Source organism: Lynx rufus, unplaced genomic scaffold, assembly GCF_022079265.1.
Source record: "Lynx rufus isolate CCGP_SWC_20201006 ecotype Redwood Valley unplaced genomic scaffold, mLynRuf1.p SCAF_4, whole genome shotgun sequence".
Classification (NCBI taxonomy): Eukaryota; Metazoa; Chordata; class Mammalia; order Carnivora; family Felidae; genus Lynx; species Lynx rufus.
The window spans coordinates 151,736,169-151,756,265 of NW_025814856.1; the positions used below are offsets into that span (position 1 = coordinate 151,736,169).

The 20,097-nt window shown below is 39.7% G+C and overlaps 1 protein-coding gene across 1 annotated transcript in view; it reads left to right on the forward strand.

Moving 5' to 3' along the window:
• The first annotated feature begins 2,016 nt into the window (after positions 1-2,016).
• The window catches only part of NUP205 (nucleoporin 205), a 91,079-nt gene continuing 72,998 nt past the window's right edge, over positions 2,017-20,097 (forward strand). The window contains exons 1-7 of the mRNA XM_047096188.1: positions 2,017-2,075; positions 9,580-9,722; positions 10,939-11,110; positions 14,020-14,164; positions 14,550-14,709; positions 15,145-15,373; positions 17,962-18,126. Of these exons, the coding sequence (XP_046952144.1) occupies positions 2,048-2,075; positions 9,580-9,722; positions 10,939-11,110; positions 14,020-14,164; positions 14,550-14,709; positions 15,145-15,373; positions 17,962-18,126 (1,042 nt within the window). The 5' untranslated portion in view covers positions 2,017-2,047. The remainder of the gene's footprint in view (positions 2,076-9,579; positions 9,723-10,938; positions 11,111-14,019; positions 14,165-14,549; positions 14,710-15,144; positions 15,374-17,961; positions 18,127-20,097) is intronic.

The window sequence follows — 20,097 nt, forward strand, 5'->3', positions numbered from 1 at the left end:
CCTAGGAGAGGGGACTGAACTACAGATTCAAATACAGAATTCAGCAGTGAACAACTGGTAGTAAGAAGCCATAAGGTTTCCCAGAGAAAGCATGTGGAATGAGGAAACAAGCTTGGGGAATGACAGAAAGAGCTACATCTAATGGGTGAGAGGAGGAAGAGAAGTCCACATAGGAAACATAAAAAGAACTAGAAAGATAGGACAAAAACCAGCAGGTACCCCACAAGTCAAGGAGAAATAGAATTTCTAAGAAACTCTTGGGGTGCCTGGGTGGCTCAGTTGGTTAAGCGTCTGACTTCTGCTTAGGTCATGATCTCATGGTTCTTGGGTTCGAGCCCTGCATCGGGCTCTGTGCTGCGGATTCTGTGTCTCCTTCTCTCTCTGCCCCTCCCTGCCTCACACTGTTGTTTCCCCCTCAAAAATAAACATTAAAGAAACAAAAGAATTTCTAAGAAATTCATAAAAGTGCCCATGGAATTAGGTGACCATCAGTGACCACACTGAGAGCAGTTGTAGGAGAGCTACGATGGCAATATCCCAATATCCCAATTGCTATGGATTGAGGAACCTGTGAAAGAATCCTTGTAAGTGTGATGGTGGGTGGGAGGAGTTGCGGGAAGTTGAAGTGTTTCTTCATCGAAAGCAAAGTGATCTACTTAGAGGGAAGTGTGTGGGCATGCAGGGAGGAGGGGGGTTTGTAATAGTTGTGCTGAGAGAGAAAATCTTTAAATGCCACTTTGCCAAGTTTCTGCTCAATATTTTTCTCACTTTCACGCTAAACTTCGGGAAATATCGCTTTGCCTTTTCATTCTCTCTTCCCCTTCACTCCTTAAAAACCACTTTGATGGTAGTCTGGCATCTGTGTCTATATATAAACAATGACTTTCAAACAACTCATCAGTGACTTTTGTGTTCCACCTAATGTACATTGTGTCACTGAATACTATTTGTTCAAAAGAATGAATATGTCTGCTTTGATTGTGTCTACGTTATGTAATTCTGATTTCCAACAGTGAAATAGAAATATAAACTCTTATTTCCTCCCAGCCTCAGTGGAATGCTAGAGGAGTTGACAAACTGAAATTGTAAGGCATGTGGAACATCTCTGAGAGAAGCAGCTATAATTACACCATTTACCTAGCGGGATTGTTTAGGGGATTAAATGAGATGACATAATAATTATTACCTTGTCCAATAATGTCAAATTTGTAATAAACATCTGGCATATGATAGTAAATGGTAATGACTATATTTTAATTTGAAAATTAGCAAACTAAAATTTAATAATTGAAAAAAGATCCAGATATTTGGGGGTGCTGAGGTAGAAAAATATTTGGTATTTATGAGATGATCTGTCTGGAAATTTCTTCAAAAATATATCTTGTGTTAGGGGTGGAGTACAGGAATTGGCCACGTGATTGAAGCTGGGCGTTCGTTATTCTACTTTTGTATACGTTTGAAAATGTCATAATGAAAAGTTATCATTTGTTTCACTTTGATTTGTTTCAGTCTATGCAACTACGTTGACGCAGTCTGCTTGACATATTGAAATGTAATGAAAACCTAGTTTGTAACTGATCAAATGAATGGCTTTTTGACATTTAGATACCTTGCACCCCACTACACTCCTCAAAGTAAGAGAGAGATGCAAGGAATATTTCATTTGACATAGAGATAATGACTTGAGTTTACGGCTTTTTTAATATCATAAAGAGCCGTAATTTCAATAATTAGCCTTGTGTTGCGCTTAAACTTCATTTATCATTAAAAAGAAACTACAAGTCCCAGAGTGCACTGCACGACTAACGTCATATCGAGGACTTCGCGTCTCGGAACGGGTTGCCCTCGCCTAATTTGAATGAGAATATCGCGGCGAAAATTGACATATGTGACCTAGGGCAGATTTTTAAGTCTTCGTCCGCCGGAGTGTGTCGAGCGTGCCATTCCGAGACAGCGTGGTACCTCTCTGTTCAGGCATAGCTTTGGGCAGCCTCACCCTTTTCTGGGGCTTCCGTGCGGCAGGAGGGCTCCGTTAGTGGCCTCCAAGATGGCGACGCTGTTGGCGGTAAATTCGGGTAAGGGCAACCGGGGCAGAAGGGAAACTGTGGGGCAGGGCAACGTCCGGTTCTTCAGGGAGAGATCCGGACTGTGAGGTTCCTCGCAGTCCAGGCCTCCGCTTTGGGATGGTGTCTGCTCTTCCCTCGCTCTGGGCCTAGAGTCCCACCCCTCTCCAGTTTGAATGGCGCGCGTCTGCGCTGCGGCTCCAGTCCTCGAGTTGGGGTTTTAGGGTGGAGGCAAGGAGGCTTGGTCCACTGGAACCCGGCGTTCAGTCTCTTGCGGCCCGGGGCTGAGCCTTGTTCCTTCAACTCCCCACTCCATTTTGTGTCGGTGGCCCGGATTTCGCCAAGATACGCAAGTCTCCGGCAGTGAGGCCGGAGGACCCGAGATAATGATCAGTCAGGAGCGCAGGCTGAAAGCTAGCACCTCAGAAGGCAGCGCAGCCCCTCAGGGATGTTGAGCGGTCGTGTAGGAAGGAAGGATCTTGGATTATGAAGTCTGCAATCTGGAAGGTGGCTGGGGTGGGGGTGCCACGGACTCAGCAGGTGATTCCCAGCTCTGCGCATGTGGGGCGCGCCCCCGTATACCCCTCTGCCTTTGGAGCAGATCTTCTGGGCGGCATAGAATGCAGAAGGTAGTAAAAGGAGCTCCGGAAGATTTGGGGTGGGTTCTCTTTTGGTGATTCTCAACTTTGGGCGGTACCGCCTCCAGAATCTTTTGAAAGAGTTGGGTGCATTTTGATTGTTACAATTCCTGGCGCCTAATGGGCGGGACAAGGATGCCCCAAATCCTGCCCAGGGTAGAGAGGTTCTGAAAGCGGAGAATTTCCTGCTCAGAATGAGGTTAGCTTCTTCGGTTTAATTAAGAGCGTTTCTGTGTGGTAAATGCTAGTAGAGAATCTCACTCGAGTGAGATTTACTGGGCCCTTTTTCTTTTCCTGTCTGTGCAGTCTTTTTTTTTTTTTTTTTTTGGTGTATGTGTGGGCGTGCTCGTTCTACTTTCCACAGGACTGATATCCTTGTAAAGTTGTCTAAATGTGAGTTTTTCAAATCAAACCATTTCAGAAACACGGTCATAAATTATTTTATAATGATGAAGGATTGTGTTTGTTGAGCACCTGGTATGTCCCAGTCACTGTACTATGTATCCTATTTGCATTGTCTCATTTAATCGCTTTTGTACACCTGTGGGGTAGCTGCTGTTAAATACAGATTGGGAAATAAAGGCTTAGGGTGTTTAAGTAATTTCCCCAAGGTTGTACAACAAATGATGGTAAGCCAGTCTTAGGTACTTAAACTACAAGTGCAACCTAATTCATTTTATTACATCAAGTTTATATGTATATGGATGCTGGTAATGAAGTTCTGTTCTTAATACTGCTGTCCCAGTCTCCTACTCAGATGTAATCATAAAAGCAGGGCTTGCATGTTGTATGTGTGGTTATATCCCTTCTTTAGTACATGTCCCAAGTTACTATCAGTAAACATAAATTATTGAAGAAAGGAAGAAAAGGAGTTACCCACTAATGCAAAGAGTATCCATTGTATAATAAGGACTTGTGACAGGAATGTGTAATTGACACCATAGAAAAGAAACATTTTTCACAGCCAACAGTCAGAATAAATTTTATATATATATATATATATAATATATATATCTATGTACGTATATGCATATATGTGTATATAAACAGCCATAGATGTATGAGTGGGATAAACAAAATGTAGTATATACCTGGAATGGGATATTATTTGCCCTTAAAAAGGAAATCCTGTCACATGCTACAACATGGATAAACCCTTGAGGACGTTCTGTTAAGTGAAGTAAGCCAGTCACAAAAATAAATACTGTATGATTCCCTTTGTGTTTGGTATCTAAAGTAGTCAAATCTCACAGAAACAAAGAATGTTAGTTACCTGAGGGAAAGGGGAAATGGAGAGTTGTTAAATGGGTAGAGTTTCAGTTGTGCAAGATAAAAAAGATCTGTACATCTGTTGTATAACAGTGTGAATGCCCTTAACAGTACTGAGCTGCACACTTAAAGATGTTTCAGATTGCAGATTCTGCGTTAGGTGGTTTTTACCCCACATGTGTGCACGTGCGCGCACACACACACACACACACACACACACCACACAGACGTAGACAGGGAAAAATAGAAGTTGTAGGATCTAAGGCCTATGCTTGAGTTGCAGCTGCATGATTTACTGGTATTGTGACCTGCATCCTCCCAGCTGAGTGGTCGTACAGCCTTATCGTAAGCAACCAGGCCTTCTGTGGCAGTCTGGTCACCCCCGTCCTGTTCAGAGCAGTGACTAGTTCGGACCTTTTCCATACTCTTGAAATCTGTAACTTCCGTCTGACCCCTCAGCCTCTTAGTCACAAACAAAATAGAAGCCAATAGGCATGAACTCTCTGTTCACCCCCAAGCCTAGAAACCTAGATATATCTGTACCCTTTTTACCCATTTCCCTGTATCTAAGTTAAATCCCACCTTTTATGCCCTTCTCCCTGTTACCCTTCTCTTTCCATTTACCTTCCCTTTTGATCTTTTTTCTTTACCCCCTCTGGCCACTGGCAGTCATTGGCTAGCCCCTTTTGATCTTGATCTCATGCCTCGTTCCAGTTACCGTCCTCTTACTCTTTTTCACAGTTAGACCTTTCAAGATATTTGTCCCTATTCACTGGTACCATTTCCATACCCCTTCTTCCTCTACTCACTCTAGTCTCTTCCCGTCCTCCTAAACAGCTCTCAGTAAGGTTAACTTGCTTTTCTGTTTCACTAAGCACTAAGCAGACATTTAAAGTCTTTATCTTGTTTGATCTTTTAGGGTGTAGACCAACATCCTTAACGTGGGCTAGGGACCTCTGCTTGCTGTGCTGGTTGCCTCCCTTACCTACCCTTGTTTTCTGAACTCTAGCGCTTGGCTTGTTCACTTCTTTGGGAGTGCAGTGTACCCTTTTACCATGGGAACCCGCGCTGTCCTCTCTTCTGGAATGCATGTCTTTACCTCCTACCCTTCAGTTAACTCCATTCTTCAGATTTTGTCCTAATCATCACTTACTCAGGGAATCCTTGCCTTCCCTGACCTCCTTGACCAGGTCAGGTTCCTTAATTTCTGTGATCTCTTGCCCTGGGTACCTCTCCTTCATCGCACTTGGCCGCGTTCGACATTACCCTTATGTCTGGCTACATGATTACTGTGTTTGGTGCCTACACTGTAAGCTCACCAGTACCTGGTACGTGATAAATGAGTGAATAAATGTGATTTGCTGATGTAAATGATTTACTTACTACATAAGTAGTAATTTGGAAGAATTTATAGCCTCTTTTCATTTGTAATCACAGAAAGATATTTATGAAAATTAGCCAACGAAAGACAAACCAATGAAAACTCTTTGTTGCACTTACCTTCTGTGGTGGATTGATGTTAATGACAGACTAAGGATGCCAGTAGACATGAGGCTTTTGGTAGATTTTTGACCAGTTAATGGATTCCTCCTTGTCTCCTAAAAGGGGGGCAATTTTTCTCTAGAACTCAGTCAGCTTATAATGGCTAAGTATGCTTAATACAAAGAAATTTATTGGTTCTTCAGAGGTTCTGTTGTATATTAAGTGTTAACTTTTAGAAGAGAGAATGTACTTTTGTCAGCTCTTTGTTAGAATTTTTATTTATTTATTTATTTATTTATTATTTTTTTAATGTTTATTTTTGGGGGGGGAGGGTCAGAGAGCAAGGGAGACACAGAATCCAAAGCAGGCTCCAGGTTCTGAGCTGTCAGCAGCCAGCCTGACGCAGGGCCGGAACCCACAACCATGAGAACATGACCTGAGTTGAAGCCTGATGCTTAACTGACTGAGCCACCCAGGTGCCCCGATTTTTTTTTTAATTAATTAATTTATTTTAAGAGAGAGGGAGGGAGTGGCAGAGAGAGTGAGAGAGTCCCAAGTAGGCTCTGTGCTGTCAGTGTGGAGCCCAACATGGGGCCCAAACTCACAAACCATGAGATCATGAAATGAACTGAAATCAAGAGTTGGATGTTTAACCCACTGAGCCACCCAGGCACCCCGTCAGAATTTTTAAATACCTGTGGTAAAGCAAATTTCAAGTTGGCCTAGGAGTCATTTTTGATACCTTTTTTTTTTTTTTTTTTTACAGATTTTACTTTTAAATATTTCTATACCTAACAGGTGACTCAGACTCACTACCCTGAAATCAAGAGTCACATACTCAACTGACTGAGCCAACCAGGCACCCCTTGATACCTTTCTTTTGTACCCCGTGCCCATCAGTTACCAGTTCTGGCTCTTCTAACAGGCCTTTTGGTTTGACTGCCCTCATCCTCCTTTAGGTTGTATCACCTTATTAGCGGCTTACCCACCAGTCATCCTTGGTTCCTGACACTCGGTGTTCTACTTAATCCAGCAACCACACCAGTGCCCTGTAGTATGAGTTTTGTGTTGTCACGTACTACTTGAAACTTTTTCTACTTACTAATAGGAAAAATTCCATCTCGGCCTGGAATCTGAGGCTCAAACCTACTCTATCCTTTGCAGGTATCGAGAGCTAAGAAAATGATCTCTAGGGGAGTCAGCTAGTCATCAGCCAACTAGTACCTCACTGTGGTCTACAGGATTTAGGGGTTGGGTTCTCGTTTTGGCAGGCCTGAGCTCTTATTTGTTAGTGTATCCAGAGATGATTGGATCCTAGTCATTGATTTTCTCTAATCAGACTCAGAAAAGACAGATATGTAAACTAGTATTTCAATTTATTGATCTTTAATGAGAAGTGTATCTGCATGGGTACTCATGTTGGTTGGTCAGCACAGCTTTTACTCTAGAAATTTATGTAATAAATGATATTTTTTAATCAGAAGATTGTCAAGAATGGAAGCAAAGCAGGGAGTGGACTGATTACTCTTAATGTGAGGTCTAGACCTGCTGATTCCCATCTCCCACATCCCCACGCCAAAGACCTATGGCTTCCTGCCCTCCCCTTCAGATTAGGTTAGGCTAGGTTCTCCCTTTTATATGTTCTCCTAGCAGTTCTCCATCATCTTTTATTATATTCATCATTATATTTTGAATTCTGTGTTTAATGTCTTCCTCTGTGTCAATCTCTGAGTTCCATGAGGACTGGCATACTGTCTATCTTGCTTGGTCTGTAGTCCCTGGCACATAGGAAGTCCTCAGTAAATACTTGTTGAGTGAATGAATGATGTGGTTTGACCAGTTTAGTCTATTCTTCACCATGCACATTTTCCCCCTTAAAAGAATTTTCCCAATGCATTGTCTTTTTATGACAATATTGCTTATACTACAGTGAACATTTAACACATTTAATTAGGTTGCATTATCATGCCGTCTTACTTCCCTGGTTTGTTTGGATTTGTGCTTTCTCAGAGAGAAGTTAAACATGTTTACAGTTCAGGCTATAGATTAGTTCCACGTTTCTGGAGTGACTGGTTTTGACTAGTTTCCCTTTCAGAGTCTTTATAAACACATATGGACACCATATCTGATTGTTTACAAACAGAAACTTGGGTCTTCAGGGAGTGTTATTCAAACAGTGGGTCTAAAATATATTTCATGAATTTCATAAATTTATTTCATGAATAAAATAACATGATACAAAATATCAGAGTGCATGGATTGAATGAATATTGGTATTTTATATACAACTTTTCAGTTTTATGTAGTTACTGGGTTGAGATATGGAATATTTCTTACCGTGGGTTCTAGTCACAAAAGTTTGAAAGCCGTTACTCTTTAATTCCACTATGGCTCTTTGAATTCTCTTTTACACTTTTGCACCTGCCTTTGAGCCTTAGCTCTTGCTTTCTCTTGGCTGTGCTTTGTTACCCAGATTTTCCCCAAATTGCTGCACAAGTGCAGCCATCCCTTAGAAATTCTTGACCATCATTTTGATCTTTTGAAATTCTTATTTTTTTGTGTCAACAATGATATTCCCTTTTTTGTACTCTTGTTATTGAGATTTTTCACTTACGTATGCTCTGTCTCCAGAATTTGATTTTGAGGTTTTTTTAAAAAAATTTTTTGTTAACTTTATTCATTTTGGAGAGACAGAGAGAGACAGAGCATGAGTGGGGAAGGGGCACAGAGAGAGGGAGACACAGAATCTGAAACAGGCTCCAGGCTCCGAGCTGTCAGCACAGAGCCCGACGCGAGGATCGAACTCACGAACTGCAAGATCATGACCTGAGCCAAAGTCGGATGCTCAACCAACTGAGCCACCCAGGCGCCCCTGATTTTGAGTTTTTAAAGATCAGATTGTTTCTCCTGTCCCCTATAATATTTTATTGTTTATTTATGGGCTGAAACATTTTTAGATAAGACATTTTTAGGTAAGTGAATTTGGCTGAGTTTAGATGAATTTGCCTAGGTATGTCTAGATGTGATCTTAATTTCACTTACCAGATGTGTCAGAAATACCTATATTTATTTCAGACATTTTCATTTTCCACATGTTAGGTATAGAAGTAATATAGTTTAGTAGTTAAGGCACATTCTGATGACAAACTGCCAGGGTTCATGACCCAGGTATCCAGTGTGTCCCTGGGTGAGTTTCTTGCCCCCTCTGCCTCAATTTCCACATCTATAAAATGGAAGAAGACAGAGTGCTGACCTCATAGTGTTCTGAAATAAAATAATCCGTGGAAAGAGCTCAGAACCATGCTCAGTAGCACATGGCAAAAGCTCAGTATTACTTATATAAATTTACAAAAGTGTTCCATATTTGTGTTTTAAAAAAAATTTTTTTTAATGTTTATTTTATTTTTCAGAGAGAAAGAGAGACAGAGTGTGAGCAGGGGAGGGTCAGAGAGAGAGTGAGACACATAATCTAAAGCAGGCCCCAGGCTCTGAGCTGTCAGCACAGAGCCTGACGCGGGGCTCGAACTCACAAACTGTGAGATCATGACCTGAGTTGAAGTCGGACACTTAACTGACTGAGCCACTCAGGTGCCCCTCTGTGTTGTTTTTTAATAGCTAGTGTCCTAGCCAAAATAAACTGCCTTTTTTTTTTTTTTTTTGAGCTGCTAAGTTTTACAAAATCTGATCTTTAGTCCCTACTCCTGCTTTTATTTGGATGATAGGGACTTGTATTTATTGAATGCCTATGATATGCCAGTCACTGTAATGTGTGTTTTACCTAGTTTATCTCATTTAATCCTTTTGCCCCTATGATGTAGATATCATCTAGTGAGGTTATTTCCTTGCTCCATGTCATACAGCTAATAAAGTGGCAAAACCATAGCAGATATTCCACTTTCAAGTTGGGATTTACTTTATGTTGTATTAAGCTAGACAAAATGATGCTTATATTGTTTTTGAGAAATCTGATATGTGTGCTTGTATATTAATGTTTGGTTTATATGTATAACTCTGCATATTTAAAAGTAGCCATGATGAGTGTGACTGAAATATGTAGACAGTAACCTTATGTTATTTTCCACATGTGTGTCGTATTTGATGCTGGTTTTATCGATTTTTTCTTGAAGCTGCTAGTCTGTGGGGTCCGTACAAAGACATTTGGCAAACAGTGGGAAATGCTCTTTGGAGAAGACAACCTGAAGCTGTCCACCTTCTTGACATGATCTTGAAGAAACACAAACCTGACTTCATCTCACTGTTCAGAAACCCAGTAGGAAATTTTCTTTTTTGCTTCTTGGATATGCTTTTGTACTTGTCCTAGTCCACTGATTCAAGTTTTCTCTAAAACTGTAATTTTTCCTAGGAGCAGTTATTATCTTCTTTTTGTTCTCCATAGAAGTTAATATGTATTTGTCTCTAGCCAGGAGATACCTTAGTAATATTTGAATGCAATTTATAAAGTGTAGTATATTCCAGAATTGTGAGTGTCCTTGGAATTTCTGACGTATAGTTAATATATCTAAGCTCAGTAAGATTGATTATTTTGTTTATTTCCAGGTACACTTTCAACATTTTAACTCTTCATAATGTTATGTAAGTTGTGTTAGCTGAACTAATGAATTCCTGTGTGTTTACTCACTGCATCTTGAAATCCCTTTCAACCAAGAAGAGAATACTTCAGTGTAGGGAATTCTTATTTGGAAATTCCTTTCCTTGCTGTTTGATAATTTTCTTTTGTAGACTAACAAGAACCGTTTGTCTTACCAGAAATGACCTTTTGCTTTTTAGCTTTTTTTTTTTTTCTCTCTTTAGTAGAAAGAGCCCTACCCTGGGAGCCAGTTGAGCTGAGTTCCAGTCTTGGCTCTACCACTAGAGTTGTAGGACAGGGAGGTCACCTGACTTACCTGGGCATCAGCTTTTCCATCTGTTAATAGAGGAGTTGGATTTAAACGTCCTATGTGGCCTTCTTCCAGATGTAAATTTCTAAGACTGTGATCCATCAAATAATTCTATACTATATGTTATTTGTTAACTATCTGAACCAAGTAAGAATTTTTTTGGGAATAAGACTACATTTTACATAATATACTAATAAACTATCACTAGCCCTACTGATTGATTCAACAATTCCTGTATATATTTGTTATTTACCTCTTGAAGACCTTATGTTTTTATTTATTAAATGTATAACTGGAAAAGTTCCTTACAGACTTGAAAAATAGTATACTATTTGTGCTTTCTCAAAATTTTGTATTTCAGAGGTTAGCAGGGGCAATTATTGAGAAGGTAGTAATAGCGTAAAGTGCTGGAACGAATAGGAAGTGTTACCTCATAAAGGTCTAATTGTAGATTGTCTGATAAACAGTACTTATTTTGTCACATTACCAATCTACCTTATCATGAATTAACTTCTCTAGGTAATAATTAAGACCTTGTCTCCAGGATACTATTTCATCACCTGATTTTATTTATTTTTGCCATTGTAGCCAAAAAATGTCCAACAACACGAAAAGGTTCAGAAAGCCAGTACAGAGGGAGTCGCCATCCAGGGTCAACAGGGGACCCGACTTCTTCCTGAACAGCTCATTAAAGAAGCCTTTATCCTTAGTGACCTTTTTGATATTGGAGAATTGGCAGCTGTTGAGCTTCTCCTCGCTGGTAGGTTGACATTTAATTGACCCTATGGTAAGGGAGGACAGAACTATAAAGTCATTTGCTCAGGATTTATAGTGTTGTATCATTTAGGTTCCAGAGTAGTTTCTAAGGATGCAGTTTATTCGAAAAGCCATATTCAAAACATCTCCTTTTGTTTATCTTTGACTGATGGGAAGGCTTTAGTGACTGAAGTTGTGAAAGGTAATTTAACAGTTTTGAGATAGGCTTTTACATGGTAATTTACTAGCAAAGAATCATTGGCTCATCTCACAAATTTTATAGCACAAAGAATTTATTGTCATAGAATGAGTAAGAAAGAAAGATCACTGCTTTTTTGGAGTTTCTTTTTGAGGTGGGGGGGTTCAGATAAGCGAATGGGTTAAAAATAAGAATTTTAATAATACTACTAGGAAGAAAATAAAACAAGGCAATGGGCTATAGAGAGATGGGGGACTGCTAGAGGGCAACTCTAAATAGGGTATTTAGAGAAGGCTTTTCTGGGACACATGACCTGAGACCTCCATGATGATAGGGTACTAGAGTTGTTGGTGACCCAGACAGACCAAGCAGCAAGTGCTTGAGGTGAGGCCAAAGGCACACTATAGAATAAAAAGACCATGGACAGAAGGATGCAGGAGCCTCACAAAGACGGGGAGGGTGAGGGAGGGTAAGGAGAGAGCAGGAATTAGATCACATTCAGTCTTGCAGGCAAGGAAAATTATTTGGATTTTATTCTAATTGATTGCGATGGAAAGTTGCTGACAGGGGCTTTAAGCAGAAGAGTTACATAATCCCGAAAAAATTTGAAATTATTTCTCTGGCTGCTATATAGAGAAAAAGTTGAAATTTCCATAAAGTAAGCAATTCATTTTCATTATAGCAGAGGAGCCTTGTGAAGAAGCCTCATGGGCATTTTTAAAATTTTTTTATTTTTCAAAATTTACATCCAAATCAGTTAGCATATAGTGCAACAGTGATTTCAGGAGTAGATTCCTTAGTGCCCCTTACCCATTTAGCCCATCCCTTCTCCCACAACCCCTCCTGTAAGCCTCAGTTTGTTCTCCATATTTATGAGTCTCTTCTGTTTTGTCCCCCTCCCTGTTTTTATATTATTTTTGTTTCCCTTCCCTTGTGTTCATCTGTTTTGTCTCTTAAAGTCCTTATATGAGTGAAGTCATATGATGTTTGTCTTTCTCTGACTAATTTCACTTAGCATGATACCCCCCAGTTCCATCCACGTAGTTGCAAATGGCAAGATTTCATTCTTTTTGGTTGCCGAGTAATATTTCATTGTATATATACATATATCTATATACCACATCTTCTTTATCCATTCATCCATCGATGGACATTTGGGCTCTTTCCATACTTTGGCTATTGTTGATAGTGCTGCTATAAACATGGGGGTGCATGTGTCCCTTCGAAACAGCACCCCTGTATCCCGTGGATAAATGCCTAGTAGTGCAATTGCTGGGTTGCAGGGTAGTTCTATTTTTAGTTTTTTTTTTTTTTTTATTTTTTATTTATTTATTTTTTTCAACGTTTATTTATTTTTTTGGGACAGAGAGAGACAGAGCATGAACGGGGGAGGGGCAGAGAGAGAGGGAGACACAGAATCGGAAACAGGCTCCAGGCTCTGAGCCATCAGCCCAGAGCCCGACGTGGGGCTCGAACTCACGGACCGCGAGATCGTGACCTGGCTGAAGTCGGACGCTTAACCGACTGCGCCACCCAGGCGCCCCTATTTTTAGTTTTTTGAGGAACCTCCATACTGTTTTCCAGAGTGGCTGCACCAGCTTGCATTCTCGTGGGCATTTTAATTGAAAAAGTTTCATATGTTTAAAGATGTCATGCGGCTTCCAAAATCCTTTTTGACCTAAGGCTGCATTAAAAGTAGTACGGTATTGAGAATGAGGAAGGTAGTTTTTCCATTCTGTGATGGAAATGTTAACTGGATATGCTTCAGTTTTAGTTTAACTCAGAACTTTGATTTAACATTTATTTTATTTTTACCATGGGCCAGGCACTGTGTTAAGGCTTCAGGAAGAGAAGCATGAATAAAACAACTAGTGTGAAGGAGCTCATAGTCTAGTAACTGGGAAAGACATGGGGACAAATAATTATGACACAATTAGGTGCATTAATGCCGGTTTATGCAAGATTTAGTGATGGTCCAGAGGCAAAGAGATTAAATTGAATTGACCTCAGGGTGTACAGAGAAGTCTTCATAAAGATCATGCGGCCTAAGGTAGGTGTTGAAATATGAGTAGGCACATGTTGAGTAGAATAGGTGTGCATTCAGGAGGACGAAGGGCATCCAGGCACAAGAAATGGCCTGCACAGAAGTGTGAAGCAGTGAAATGAATTTGGGGATGAGAGAGAGTGGACTGATTGTGCTACGGGGAAAAGACAATCTTAGGAAATGAAACTGAAACTAAAAAAGACAAAGTGGAAATTACTCAAAAGAGAGCAGTTAAAACGGTGAGGGAACTGGAAACAGGAAAAGTTAATTTTCAGAGAAAACTTGAGGGGAAGAAACGTCCAAATATTGGAAAGATTTCATGTGAAAGAGGGTAAAATGGGCATTAAACAACATTGGATTCAGTGGACAGTAGTGAGACCAAAAGATTGTTCCCCAGCACATAGAAATCAGAGATAAAGGTGAGATTGAGCGTTTGGGAAATAGTGAATTCCATTACTGCCAGTGTCCTGGCACAAGTTGGATGGCCTCTTGTAGATGTTAGGGAAGAAGGAAAACAGTAGACGGGTGTTTGAAGTAGAGGACCTTTAGGGCCCCTTGAACCCTGAGGTCCTGTGATTTCTTTGAACTGAACATTGGCATAGTCATTTTGGTCTCATCCTAAACACACATGTGTGTATTTACTAAATTGTTTCTCAACTCCCTTTTCTAGGAGAGCACCAACAGCCCCATTTTCCTGGTCTCACCAGAGGACTAGTAGCTGTTCTTTTATACTGGGATGGAAAGCGGTGCATTGCAAATTCCCTGAAAGCCTTGATACAGTCTAGACGAGGAAAGACGTGGACCCTTGAACTCAGGTCTGTTTGCTTCTTAGGATTTCAAGGCTTTATTAAAAATTATCTGAAGATTTATTAATTTATTATTAGAAATAACATAAATTTCTCCTTCCAGTATGTATAATTTAAGTAAGATATGTAACATAGCCGAGCAATAAATACTTCCTTATTCTGTAAAGAATAACAGATTAAAGCTGCTTTATTTTGTTAACAAAAAAGAAGTATGCTTAGAAGTTTATTGATGCCTAGTTATCTAGAAAGAACTAAGAGAGCTGGGTTATAATTCATCCTGTTTTGTCCAGTAATGTAATATTATTGTCAACAGCATTTGCTATATCTGTAAGGTGAAGAAGTGTATGCATTACTGTTCATTGTAACTTTCTCTATTGATTTCTTTTCGTTACAGTCCAGAGCTGGTTTCCATGACAACACGCTTTACAGATGAACTGATGGAGCAAGGATTGACTTATAAAGTGCTTACTCTGGTGTCACAGATTGATGTGAACAATGAGTTTGAGAAGCTACAGCGGGAGAGAGGTTTGGGCAGTGAAAAACATCGAAAAGAGGCAAGGGTTCACTGAGATCTGTTCATGGGTTGTCTATGTCAGGTCTCGGGCAGAAAAGTCATGACAATTAGAACAATTAGAACGTGGGCATAGAAAATTGCTAACGTACGTTAAAATGTGTAGGCATCTGTGTCCAAAATTGGCTTGTAGCTGTTTTCACTTCTTTCTAGTCACTTATATGCTGTTGTAGCTCTTTTCCTGGAATGAACTCTTCAAGAAATAGGTCATCCCATGACAGAGCTTGGAACTTAAAATGAGGAATTAACAGTAGGGTTTGTTTAGAATTCCAGAGGTGGCAGGTTAGGGTCACTTGTGGATTCAGATAGATTTATTTAGTTGCTTAGCTTTGGAAAAGGTAGTTTACATTTTTGGAAGAAGACCGGGTGGTTTCACTGTGATTTATGTGTACTAACAATCATACATTTTTCTTTCTAGGTTTCTGATCTTATCAAGGAGTGCAGGCAGTCTCTGGCAGAAAGCCTTTTTGCCTGGGCTTGTCAGTCACCTTTAGGCAAAGATGACACTCTGCTTCTTATTGGACATTTGGAAAAAGTGACAGTTGAGGCTAATGGTTCATTGGATGCAGTGAATCTGGCTCTTCTTATGGCGCTTCTGTACTGCTTTGATATCAGTTTTATAGAACAAAGCACAGAGGAGCGAGATGGTATTGGATTTTATACCTATTAATACATTTACTTTTTTAAAAATGAGATTAAATTATGGAGATAACATTTAAGAAGGGCAGTATTTTAACTAACGTAAGAAATTGTACATTTTATTCCTGTATTTATTCCCGTGTGTGCAGTTCATCCATATTTGAGTATTGACATAAAAGATGACATTTAAAAAATTCTGCGCTCTGTTAGATGTCGTTATTGTCCTTCTCAGTTTTGGAATAGGAAAGTGATAAAGATTACGCAATACATGTTCTTGAGTTCTCCATGCGTAATTTACGTAATTGCTTGTTTCTTTACATTTTATTCACATTTCAGACCTTTCATGAAAACATTCTAGGGGAGGGTAACTATCATTTTTAGTAATATATCATCTTTGATTTATGTTGTCTCTGAAGTATATAAAATTTTTACTTGGTGACCTTATTCATAATTACTGCTTAGAAAAGAGGATCTCAAAAATGATTCCTGCAGAGGAAGATTAGTGCCCTTAGCGTCACAGGTGTTTATAGTTATTCTAACAGTTATCCCCTGTCCACTTTTGACCGTATTGTTGGCATCTTTCAATAGGTAGGTATGTAGGGAGAATAGACCTTTTCCACTCATCTTTGGTGGCCATCCTTAGACATTAGGGAAGGCTTATGGAAGGCATAAGTACTCCTTTCCTCCAATCAGATTATCACACGGTGCTTTGTGCGCCACAAAAAGAGTGGTGCCTCTGCTCGTATAGGAATGCTGCCACTTAAGGCATTGGTCAGATTTCCTGTATTGAATGAAATGAAGCACAGAATTAAGTGGGGCCAAGCTGTGTTCATGGAACCTTGTAAGTGGTACTTGCAGCAGCGAAATGAAATGCCTGGAAAGTTTCATAGGCTAGGATGTAAGGTTTTTGTATTAGGTTGTAATTTTATGAATTTAGGATGCTGATGATTAACTCATTTTAATTGTGATTTCTTGTTGGTCGTTCTGTATATGTTTGATTAATAAATGGGAGAAGTGAATTATTAGTGCATGTATAATAGTAGACAGAAACTTTCAAACTACAGGAAATTAAAGAATGTGTTCTTGGTTAAAGATTGGGAACCACTAGGGCACCTGGGTGGCTCAGTCGGTTGAGCATCTGACTTCAGCTCAGGTCATGATCTTGCAGTCTGAGAGTCTGAGCCCCACATCAAGCTCGCTGCGCTGAAGCCGCTATCAGCACAGAACCCGCTTCAGACCCTCTGTCCACCTCTCTCCCACTGTGCGTGCACTCTCTTTCTCAAAAATAAACATTAAGAAATAAAAGAAATATGGTACGCCTGGGTGGCTCGGTCAGTTGAGCATCCGCCTGCAGCTCAGGTCATGATCTTGGGGTCCGTGAGTTCGAGCCCCACGTTGGGCTCTGTGCTGACAGCTCAGAGCCTGGAGCCTTGGTTCAGATTCTGTGTCTCCCTCTCTCTCTGCACCTCCCCTGCTTGCACTCTGTCTCTCTCTCTGAAAAATAAATAAACGTTAAAAAAAAAATAAGTATTAAAGATTGGGAACCACTGACATCAAAAGGAAGGACAAGAAAATAAGTAAAATAAAGTCTTAGGTGTCAGTGGTGTTTCCCATTTTAGATTTTTAAAAAATTTTTATTGTTTTTGAGAGAGAGTTTACAAGTGGGGAAAGAGCAGAGAGAGAGGGGAACAGAGGATCCAAAGCGGGCTCCGTGCTGACAGCAGCCAGTCCGATGTGGGGCTCGAACTCACGAACTGTGAGATCATGACCTGGGCCAAAGTTGGATGCTCAACCAACTGAACCACCCAGACTTCTCGGAGAGAGAGGGAGCAGAGGAGGGGCAGAGAAAGAGGGAGAGAGAGAATCTTAAGCAGGCTCCACACCCCCGTGCAGCCTGACTCGAGGCTCGATTTCACAACCTCCCATTTTACATTTATTCAGAATCCTATGCTTGTTTGAAATACCAGAGTATGACTGAACTGTAAATAGAAAATCATTTAATTATTATTTAGCAATTTCATTTGTTATAATCACAGTCGATGCTTGTTTGCAATTTGAATTCTTGTTTTGGTCTGTTTTTGCTTGATATTTTAATGTAGGCATTTATGTAGTAAAATTCTATCTTTTTTTTTTTTTTTTTAAAGATTTTACTTTTAAGTTCTCTCTACACCCAACAGGGGCCTCGAATTCATAACCCCGAGATCAAGAGTTGCCTGCATTACTGATCGAGCCAGCCAGGCACCCCAAATTCTATCTTTTTTGATCTTTAAATTGCATTGATTTTAGAATTTGTATGCAGAAAAACTGGCTTTTTAACTGTTTTAAAAAATTTTTATAGTATACTTATAAAAAACCATTGAAAAAAGAATTAAAATTTAGAATTATTGTCAATTGCCTCTTTCAGTATTAGTTTGTATAGAATTTTTACGGTAGTGTGTTTTTTGGTTTGTCGAACACAAACACTATTTTTTGGTTAGTCCTGATTCTTTGATAATTCATTGAACTCTGATTTCCTGATCTTTAGCCATCATTCCTATGTATCAAAAGTGAGGATTTCTCTACTTGTTGGCACAGTGGTCTATTTTTGTGTTTTCAGATATGATTCATCAGCTTCCACTATTGACAGAAAGACAATACATTGCAACCATTCACTCCCGCCTTCAGGACTCACAGCTTTGGAAACTGCCTGGGCTGCAAGCCACGGTTCGACTTGCCTGGGCATTGGCACTGAGAGGAATATCTCAGCTACCTGATGTGACAGGTAAATTGATTGTAGGGAACTCTCTTGTGGAAAGAACGTATCAACTTGAGTGCTATGTTATCTTTGACATATAAGCATGAGCATGGGAAGATATCTGGAGTCGTATTAAATGAAGCTTTGGAATGTGGTAAAATACAGACTTTTTTTGTCCTGGTCTCCCAAAAGAAATTTTATGAAATATGGTTTCCCTTTCTTGGAACCAGTGACAATGCTCTTTTTTCCCTTAAGAGTGTACAGTTTTGAGGGGCGCCTGGGTGGCTCCGTCAGTTGAGTGTCCGACTTTGGCTCAGGTCACGATCTCACAGTTTGTGAGTTCAAGCCCCGCGTTGGGCTCTGTGCTGACAGCTCGGAGCCCGGAGCCTGCTTCGGATTCTGTCTCCCTCTCTGCCCCTCCCCACTCATACTTTGTCTCTCTCTCAAAAATAAAAAATAAAACATTAAAAAAAAAAAAAGTAAAATTTTGAAATGGCAGTATCACAATAATTTTTTAAATTAAAATTTACGATTTTTTTTACGTTTTCTTGGTTTCACAAAATAATTTTTCACAAATTAAAAACTAGTGTTATTTTAAAAGAAAATACATTAGAAAGGAGATATTTGTATCAGTTAAGAATGGACGTGGAAGTCTGACTTTAATAGTCTATGACCGACTATAGCATATCCTGTTCTGCTGTTGACATTCATGTAATTCTCATACTATAGTGTTTTAACAGGATGAGAACTATGTTTTTGTTGTAATTTGAAGCCCAAAGAACTGTCACTTGTTTTTATGGTAGATCTGGAAAGATTTTATTAAGGTTTATTATCCATATCAGTGTTTTCTAGTTGTGGAGTGTCAACAGATTCTAGTATCTTATCAATTATGTGAATCTAGAACGTTTTGTTCACTAGTGTCCTACTGTTCACAAGGAGACTGCAGAAAGCATTTTTTTTTTTTTTTTTGTATTAGGGGGTCTTTCTTTGGCCAAGTATTGTTTTTCAAAAAATTTTTTTAATGTTTATTCATTTTTGAGAGAGAGAGAGAGAGAGAGAGAGAGAGACAGAGCATGGAGGGGTGGGGTCAGAAAGAGAAGGAGACACAGAATCCGAAGGAGGCTCCAGGCTGTGAGCTGTCAGCACAGAGCCTGACGTGGGGCCCGAACTCACAGACTGCGAGATCATGACCCGAGCTGAAGTCAGGCGCTTAACCGACTGAGCCACCCAGGCGCGCCGGCCAAGTATTTTTTATATTAAAGCTAATTCATGGCTAATTAGACATTCATATTCGTGCATAACTTCTATTTCTGAACTATATCTCTTAGTCATTTGCAAGTCTTATTTTAATACTTGTCTGGCATAAAATTATCCTTTAAACTTTTAAGTGGGTATGTGGTACTTAACTTCACATATTGTGATTTACTGTACTCTTGCCCTCATCTGGAAGGGTACAGAAGAATGTGTTACAGTTTGCTATTGATGACAGTAGGCTTAGGATTCCATACCTAGTTTCGAGTCCCAAATCTTTGGCTACTTATTCTCTTTAGTTTTACATGTTCATATTTTTTTTATAAGTTTGATAATTAGGGGTACTATAATTAAACATTTTTAAACTAAAAAAGTTTCTGAAATTTGAATTTTAAAAAGTGCTAGAATTCAGGGGCACCTGGGTGGGTCAGTCGGTTGAGTGTCCGACTTCGGCTCGGGTCATGATCTCACGGCTCGTGGGTTTGAGCCCCGCGTCGGGCTCTGTACTGACAGCTCGGAGCCTGGAGCCTGCTTCAGATTCTGTGTCTTTCTCTCTCTCTGCCCCTAACCGACTCGCATCCTGTCTCTGTCTCTCTAAAAAATAAATAAACATTAAAAAAAAAAAATTTGTTTTAAAAAAGTGCTAGAATTTAGATATTAATGCTGCTTTATTACCTAAATAGTCTTCAAGAAATAGTTCTTGAATTGATCATCATGCAGTTTTAATTCCAGTATTTCTGAATTCAA